The sequence below is a fragment of the Sminthopsis crassicaudata genome, chromosome 1 (genome assembly GCF_048593235.1).
Source record: "Sminthopsis crassicaudata isolate SCR6 chromosome 1, ASM4859323v1, whole genome shotgun sequence".
NCBI classification, from domain to species: Eukaryota; Metazoa; Chordata; class Mammalia; order Dasyuromorphia; family Dasyuridae; genus Sminthopsis; species Sminthopsis crassicaudata.
This window is the reverse complement of record NC_133617.1, coordinates 374,490,506-374,499,688: the sequence shown is the minus strand read 5'-3', so window position 1 is coordinate 374,499,688 and position 9,183 is coordinate 374,490,506. Positions and strand designations below refer to the sequence as shown.

General features: G+C 35.8%; 1 protein-coding gene across 1 annotated transcript in view; it reads right to left on the bottom strand.

Moving 5' to 3' along the window:
• Positions 1 to 3,980: 3,980 nt before the first annotated feature.
• Positions 3,981 to 9,183, bottom strand: part of SMAD4 (SMAD family member 4) — a 56,707-nt gene continuing 51,504 nt past the window's right edge. The window contains exons 11-12 of the mRNA XM_074279383.1: positions 7,288 to 7,426; positions 3,981 to 5,825 (exon numbers count right to left, since the gene is read on the bottom strand). Of these exons, the coding sequence (XP_074135484.1) occupies positions 5,614 to 5,825; positions 7,288 to 7,426 (351 nt within the window). The 3' untranslated portion in view covers positions 3,981 to 5,613. The remainder of the gene's footprint in view (positions 5,826 to 7,287; positions 7,427 to 9,183) is intronic.

The following is a 9,183-nucleotide window of genomic DNA, read 5'->3' as shown; positions in this document are numbered from 1 at the left end:
TGTGTATTCCCAGCACCTAGCATGGTGCCTCACATATCAAGACACTTAATGCTTATTGAATGGATAGCCGAGAGGTAAAGAGTTTGGTAGTGAACACGTGGGTCTTCAGACCAGGTGTTCACTAGGGAGCTAACAAGTCAGGGTATTATGTGAGTAGGTATAATAAAGGCTTTTAAGATTGCACGTGGCTGTTCTTGAGTGAGCTACCAGTTACCGGTTCAAGATCGTGGCCAGAGACCTTTGAAGGCCTCAGAGGAGGCGAGACGGGTAGAGTTGACACTGCAAAGGTCAGTGGTCAAAGGTACTCTTTTGGGCCTAGGGCAGACTAGTAATTGTAACTGCCAGGAAAGCAGATTACAAATGGTAAAGAAATGACAAGGCTTATTAATAACATCTGAATGCTACTGCAAGAACCAAGCAGTGGAGGAAGAATGGGGACTTTAGCCTCACAACAAGGAAACAGAGGGCCAAAGAGAGAAAACTATTTACCCTCATCTCAGTTACTGACAGAACCCATCCCCAAACTTGCAGTTTACTGACTCCTCTCCATCCCCATTCCCAATTCACACTAAATACCAAAACCAGATCTGAATGAAGGAGAGAGGCTTCCTTAAGTGAACAGTTTAAAGTGCCAGAACTTCATCAGCTGGTCTTATATCTCAAATAGGAACTCAGTCTGCCTTGGAACATCCTAATATCTCCCCCCATAATACATTATCATTGGTCTTTTCCTGGAAGGACCAATGTTAATGTTTGGGGGAGGGAGGAAAGGGGAGGAAAGAAGGGTTTTGCACACACTGGAAACGGACAAACCTCTGCTTCTTACACACTGAGCTGAGGGAGAGCTTGATGTCTCAGACATCCATACCTGCATACCCTGCATAACAGTTTCTCTGGCTAGTTAGTGCTCAGTTTTTCATGTTTTTAGCAGGTTTAGCAGCATCACCTTGACATAGAAAGAAGTAGCAGGGTTCTTCAAAACACTTTTCTATATTTCAGTGGATTAGTGATTTCACTTATATGGTCACTCCTTTCCTATAGTTCAAATTATAAAATCTTCTTTTACCTTATGCAATTCTTATCCATATTTTCAGGTAAGTCCTGTAAGGGGATCTACCCAACATGCTGAAATCCTTCCCCTAGATCCTGACATCAATGGAGCATTCAGGTGATCCATCAGATGAACAGCCTTCCTTTTCCAGTCATACTTGTCCCCAATAATACTGTCCACACTGTTTTCTCCTGTACTGTCTTCACAGTCAATATAACTGCATCTCACTCATGCCTATCATGACCCTCTCAATTTTGATTTTTGGAAACTGACATTTCATAATTCCAAGTCACAAAACGTCACTGGAAGAATACTGATGCGCAAAAAAAAAAAAAAAAAAAAAAAAAAAAATCTTGTTTCAGGAAGATTAAAACCAAGGCACAATTTCTCAAATCCAATTAGTACCTATGATGTCCAAGGCTCAGTGGTAGGCACAAGGGATACAAAGACATGACATGCTCTCTCTCTCTTCCCCCCACCCTTTCTCCTGCAACATCACATTGAGGAAAAAAACAGAACATACAATACCATTGCATTTCTCAGGAAATCACTGCACGACAAGATTGGTGATACAGAGAATAGAGAGCTAGGCTTAGAGGGCCACAGACACTTACTAGTTGTGTGACACTGAACTCCTGCAGCTGTTAACTTGTGTGCCTCAGTTTCCATAACTGTAAAGTGGGGATAATAATAGCAGCTACCTCCCATGTTCTTCTGAGGATCAAATAAGGTAATATTTACACATAAAGTACTTTGAATAATAGCTATTTCCTTCCTTCCTACTTAGAATACAAGTGAGAACCTGTAAGAATAATAAAATGGACCCAAGATCACAAATTCTATGCACTTTGTTTAAAAAAATCTTTCAAGGCATTCAAGCCTATTTATTCTGTATGTTGCATGCAAGCAGGTTTATTGTGATTTCTGAATCCACAGCAAATCTGGAACTAGAAACATACTGAAAGCCAGAGAGAAAAATTATAAAATAGGCTTAAGATCTCAAAATCCTACCACATTTTGATATAGGGACAAACAGCTTCACCTACCCTTGGCAATACCATTTTATTGCAGCCCTATGTAATAATTCATATTTATAATATTGACCCAGAGCCATTAAAAAAAGATTAAATTATGTTTTACACTTTACATTTAGTGAGCCAAGAAATGTTTAACGTATTTCCATTTTCCTTGGCTAGAAAATATTTTTAAATGTAGTGCTTATAAAAAAGTCATAGAATCTTCCATTAAATCCTCCTCTGATACCTCATCATGGTATGGAGTTAACCCTGAATTCTTTAGGGCTATAGCAATGGAACACAACCTCTAGCAGGATGGCTTTACCTCTGGAGCTAATGTCCCAACTGAAAAACATAGAACTGAAATTCAGGAGTCTTAGCACCATTTGATTTTCTACCAGGTCATGAATTTTTTCAGTGACAAAAATTCACCACTAAAGCACTGAAGGGTTACAAACTGCTTAAGGACAAGTATGCCCTTAAGGAAACTGATGAAAACAGATTTTTAAATATTGACTTATGAATACACCAGCAACAAATTTGTACATCAGTGATTGCTGTTCTAAATGACACAATCTCTGGCTATAGTTGTTTTTTCTTTTTTCTTTCTTTCTTTCTTTTTTTTTTTTTTTTAATCAATACCATTTCGGAAAAATGATATAATTTGTCAGAGAACAATGAATAAAGCCAGAAGAAAATAGCCTACTCACCATAATTTTCCAACTACAATTTAAGAAGTTATAGGCTATATGTAGCAAGTTCAAAATCTTTAGCAAAAGGAGAAAAAGAAAAATACTGGTTTTCTCAGCCCTGTGTATTATCCAGTATATTTTAGACCACCCAAAAAAGTTCCTTAACCACAAAAGGAGCTGTAATTGATGTTTCTTTTTATTACTTCTGATATAATTTGCTGCAATTCAGTAAGTTCATTATTCTCCAAACTCCCTGTGGTATTTAAGAAAAAAAAAAAAAAAAGAAAAAAAAAAAGCTGGAAATAAATCTACCACCTGAAGTTGACAAACATTTAGCAGGTCAACGGATAAGTTAATTTTGGCCCCTGGGAAAAGGGTACAATTGGGTTAGCTAAGCTCAGCAAGTATTTATTAAATACCTACCCACGTGCTAGAGATATGCTAAGCACTGGGGATAATGATAAAGGAAAAAACAGTCCCTGCTTTTAAGGAGTCTATAGTCTATCCGTGAACGAATGAGAAATTCTAATAATTATCAACGATAAGTTCCCCACAACAGGGACATTACAAGTCTGGAAGACTTGTTCTACTTCCACTATCTACCCCATTTCTCAAAATAATTATGAAAGCCCAAGAAGTACAAAATAAGGCAATGGATATAATGGCCACACAGAAAGGCCTTAGGCAAGACTATTTCCCAAAACTATTTGAAAAATCTTTTTTCTATATTCTTAATTCTTAAAACTACAATAGGATGGGACCTAGAGATTAATAATAGGCACTAAATTCTTCTTAGGCATAAAGTAGAACCTAAAAGTAGCCCCCTCCTTTATAAAAGGATTTGAAAGCACTCTTAGAGACAGAATCTCAAGGCTGTATGAGTTTTGTTTTGTTTTTTTAAAAATACTTTGCACACAGAAGGTGCTTATTATATCATGCTGTAAGTCTATTATATATTTTAAGATACATAGCTCACAGGCTTATGTTAAAATTCACAAGATTACTAATATGTTGTTTAATAAGGAGATTAAATGAACAAGAAGTTCAAAGAAGAGAGATATGGCTAAAATAAAAGATGCTGATGTTTAAAGAGGTTTCTACAGACTGTGGCATTCTATACCACTCTTGATTTGTAAGACAATATCAAACAATCTGTTTATAGCCTGCTTGTTTAAGTTTGTAGGGGCTGCTTAAACAAAAAAGTAAAAAAAAAGGACCTAATGAAATCTGTGAGTGATACTATATTTTATTTCACATTATTTTTATCTTGTAGACAACCAGGCCTATTTCTGCTACTGCAAAAAGTTCACAGAAGGCTTGAACTTCTACACAATAGACATAATGAACAGTGAAGAAGTCTTGTATAAAGTATCAACAACCACGGTTGCTTGTTTACTACTGTATTTTTGCCTGTCAATTTAGTATAAAAATTATTTACCATTGAATTAATGGACTTGAGTGCAAAAAAAATTTTTTTAAAGCAAACCTAGATTCCAATTTTGTATACTGAGATTTTCAGTTTTATTTATACTACTAGCTAGATAAAAAGCATACATATTGTGTCTGTTGTACAGTCAATACAATTGCAACTTTTTCTACTTAAATTCTCTATACAAAGTCATTGCCAATTGATATGGTCATTGATGGCATAGGGCTTAGAATAACCAAAAGGTATAAAAAACAAGTTTGCAGTCTTGCCCCAAGATACAAAAACTGAATTTCAAACAATGTCATAACATACATGATTTAAACTGTATACGAAAAATCACACATCAAATCAAGTACAAAAATAGTTAAACTACCCATTATGAACAATTGTAATGTTTCCATTATTCTGCACAGTATTTAACACAGATTTTAGCAGTTTCCAAAATACTAGTAATTCATTATTTAGTTTAAGCATCATCAGCTTTGCAGAACAGTGTGACATTTAAGGGGAGTGATAATACTCCTTTTAGTGTTTTAAAAATACAAAAGTTTTCCCTATGAATTAATGAAGGAAAGCAATTCCTGTCCCAGGCTTTTTAGTAACCATACCCAATGCCCAGAAATTTAGAAAGAATATAGCTACTATCTTTAAAAGGGCAGAGAAATATGTCTTGTTAATCACAGTTATCAGACAGAGAGAAAAATGTAATTTAAAACAAGTTTTTGTCTAGCAACAAGGAATTTTCAAATATGTACATACATATTCGCCTTGGCAAATGTAAAATTGAAGCTGCAATCTAAAATGTGAATTAAAATTTTTTCTTCACTTGTTCAAGTTTCCAAGAAATTATTTTGGGAAGAGGTTACCGTGAAATTTTTGTGACCAAACTTCCTTAAATGCAGAGTCAAGTTGCTCTTAATAATATCAACTCACCCACATGGCACAGTATTTTTGATTAAGATATATGCTTAGCAGTAACCACTCACATACAGAATGAGATAGAGGTGAATTATCTTTAAAAACTTTCTCTGCATTTTTAAACATTAGCAATGATGAATTTGTTCTGTAGAATAACATCTATAGATTATGTATATAGATTTTGCACACAAAAGGTTCTAAATATGTGCTAAAGGTTACATTTTCCAGCACTGGAATGATTCCTTCATATATAGCTAGTGAGGACTTCATCTGGATATGTTTTTCCCCCTAACTTCAAGCTCAGAGTCATGTCTCATACCTGAACAAATTTTTAAATGGGGGAAATTTTTAAAATCCAGTTTCTGTCTGCTAGGAGCAAGGCAGCAAACATATTTTCCAACCTTTTATGAAAAGATTAAGCAGAACAAAAGTAAAATATATCTTCAGGTTATAAACAAGAGTATTTTACAGTCCACCATGCTGACACTTAGCCACAGCACAAAGACCTCAATCTAATGGCTGTGGGTCTGCAATAGGCATGGTATGAAGTACTTCATCTAGGAGTTGGAGGGCACGGTGTAAATGAATCTCAATCCAGCAAGGTGTTTCTTTGATGCTCTGCCTTGGATAGTCAGGGCCCCAGCCTTTTACAAAGCTCATCCTGAGTATGCATAAGCGGCGCAGGTCATCTACGCCAATCCCAGCAGCCGCTGACAGACCTGACAGGAGAGAATGCAGTGTGTCAGATAGACAGGTTGATCTCCCCCCTCCTCCCCACATTCCAAATTAAGTAAAATGACCAGTTTTTCTTCAGTATCTGCTCAGCATACAATCTCTTTGCCAAAGTGCCAAAAAACAACTGGAGACCTTCACTTGACAAAAAGGGTCTGAAAACACTTTGGGCTGAGGTGGCTTGCTGCTCACAAGAGCTTCTAGTATCTACCTATATAAAATATCAAATGACCACAATCTAGAAACACTCCCCCTAACTTTGTCTTTAGAAATGGAGGTAAAAATGAAACAACTCAAGTTTAGGCCACAGTAGTACACAGATAATGGTCTGGTTACAAGAACCTTAGTGTCTACATCTATCATTAACATAGCCTAGTTGGAAATAAAATATAGGGAGTAAAGAGATTGTTTCTATTTCTGGTTCCACTAGGATTTCTTTGACCCAAGATAACCTCTGTGCCTCAATTTCCCAGTAAATAAAGTGGACAAAGTTACTATGTTATTTAATGGGGGTGTTGGAATGAGAATGAGGATGTTGGTAACACTTCTGAGATCTCTGGTGAAAATATTTTATGTCATCAACAATTACATTGATGGTTTTGATGCGTGAGGAATTAAAAAAAGCCAAACTGTCGTAATTCAAAATTAAATGCTAGCTAGCACTGAATTCTAAACTGAAACTACAATGGAGATTATTCTACACCTCATTTTCAAGTCAGAACATATATAGTCAATCTGAACCCATCAATATAACAATGAAACTAATGGGAAGAATTTGTATGTACTGTAGAGAAACCTGCAGGGCCACTGCAGTTTTCTTAGCCAGTGTGATTTGCTTACCACACTGAAGAGGTTAAGAACAGGGGTTGAATGAATCACTAGTTATGCCTTCAGACGTGGAAGATGGTGCCACGTGTTTCCATCATAAAAGTCTATAGTCAGCAGTTTAACTCTGCAGTAAAAAATTCCCCATCAGTGTGAAACCTGGCACACAGTTCAATTTTACCCTAAAATTAAAAAAAAGTTCTACACGTTATCAAATACCACCCTCACTCAGTTTTATCTCCATGCTTAGAATAACTTAACAATGAAAAAACCCTGAGAGGTGCCTGATTCTGAAATCAGGTTTCACTTTCCTGCTAAAATTTAAAAAAAAAAAAAAAAAAAAAAAAAAAAAAAAATCGCAGCCCACCCTGATAGAGCCTCTGGCCTGGTTTGATAGGAAGGAGGGAGCACAAAAGGGTCAGCAGTAATTTTTATTATTTTGACCCCACTCTCCTCTTGAAATTAAGAAAAAATCAGTTACCACATAAGAAACTTGTAAACAAATTCATGTTACTTAAGTATTATAATCCCAATAAGAAAGGTAACTTTAAATAGTTTATGAGGACAGAATGCTAAGCATTAGCCTTTTTTTTTCTTTAAAGGGCAAATCAAAAGGCTACTTACTGATGGCAGGGGCTATTCCACCTACTGATCCTGGTCCGGGGATATTTCCTGCTACTGCTGCGGCCTGAGCAGCTGCTGCAGCTTGTGCAGTGGCAGCTTGTTGTTGCATTTGACGATGGCACTGACGTAAATCAAATACCTTTTGAAAAAAGTACAAATTTTGTATTATTGAAAATAGCAAGAAAAGGTATTTTAAATTAAAGCTAGTACATCTTTATACCATCTTAAATTTATAGCCCTAATTGGAACATAATATGTAAAGAATATATTTGGTCTTTTATCTTGAAAAACTGGCATAAATTTACTTAGGAGAGGTGGTGGCCCATAATTCTTGTGTGTATGTTCCCACCTTTAAGTTAGCTCTAATCCTTCTGGATATATATTCTTATACTAAGAGAAATAGAGGGAGAAGGAAAAGGTATTCTCTCCCTCTGTTGTTCTTCATTTCTCTTGGCAGCATTAAAAAACATACTCAAGAAAACCAGTAAAAATGGGAAGAGTAAGAAGAAGCAGACTAGCCCCACTTTCCCCACAATTATTCTCACAAAGATATAACCAGTTCAAGTAAGTCATAACAAAAACTGAAGGAGAAACTACAATGGGCCATTTTTCCAGCCTAAGATCATAAAGGCAGGTGGGCCAGAGGAGAAATTGTAGAATAGGCCTGTAACTCTGTCACTCAAACCTAGGATATAAGACTGGAGTATATTTTTAAAATTCCCCAAATACTGAGTTATTATATAGTTCCAGGAACATCCAAAACACAGACTAAGAAGAAGAAAATAATTCCAAAACAGCCATGTGCAAAGCAAAAAAAACAAAAAACAAACAAACAAAAAAAAAAAACACAAACACCTACCCAGCTTGGCCAAAAGGCAAATACAAACTCCCAGAAGAAGTGAATCATGTTTTTTTGATTTTTTATTTTTGAAGACATAAATATAATAAGTATGCTAGAGGAAATAGTAGAAAAGAAACGAAAACAATGGAATAAAGGCTCAGAAGACTTAATAGTACAAGAAGCAGCATGTGCCAGGCAAACCAAATCAGTACTAGCACCCTGACCAATATTTCCCTTCAGATAAAAACAACCCAGGACCCTAAACCCAAGAGCTCTGAGAACAGCAATGCTTTTAGCTCATTGGCCTCCACCATCTACCTAGGAAGCAATTCCTATGGAACTGCCTGGCAAGTGCTCCTGCAGAAGCTGTAGCAACAGCTACTGAAATCATAAAGTAAATTCTTGCCACCAAAGTTCTTGGTACTATCAGATAATGGAACATCAGTAACTAATATGATTTTATCATGTAAATGATATGAAAGATGATGAGCTACCATCTGTTTTGCTGCCATATGCTGAAAACCATAGGACTTTTCCATCCAACTTGCAAATGAAACCACCTATATGCTGTCTCTCCCATCAGTATGTGAGCACCTTAAGATCAAGGGACTATCTTAATTTTTTTTACTTGTACCTCCACTGCTTAGTACAGTGTTTTGTACATACTAACTTTCTGATTTATATTTTATTCATTCTAATCAAGAAGTATAAAATCCAAGTAAACAGATGCTTTGAAATTTAGAACATACCAAATAGAACACAAAGGCTCAATAGGAAATATTAAAATCAAAAGTTTAAAAAAAGGAATAAAACACTTCATCAAAAATAATTGGCCTAGAAACCAGATCAAGAAGAGATTGTTAAAAACCACTTATTTATGCAAGCTATACATTTGAGTAAAAGCCATGACTAAAAAAGCAAAACAAACAAAAAAAGAATAACCTGAACATGATTATTTCAAGAAATTATGGACAAAACTGATGTGAAGTGACTATATTCTCCTGTTAGGAAGAAGTCCAATCAGCTATTACCAAATATAATCAAAATTCCAAGAC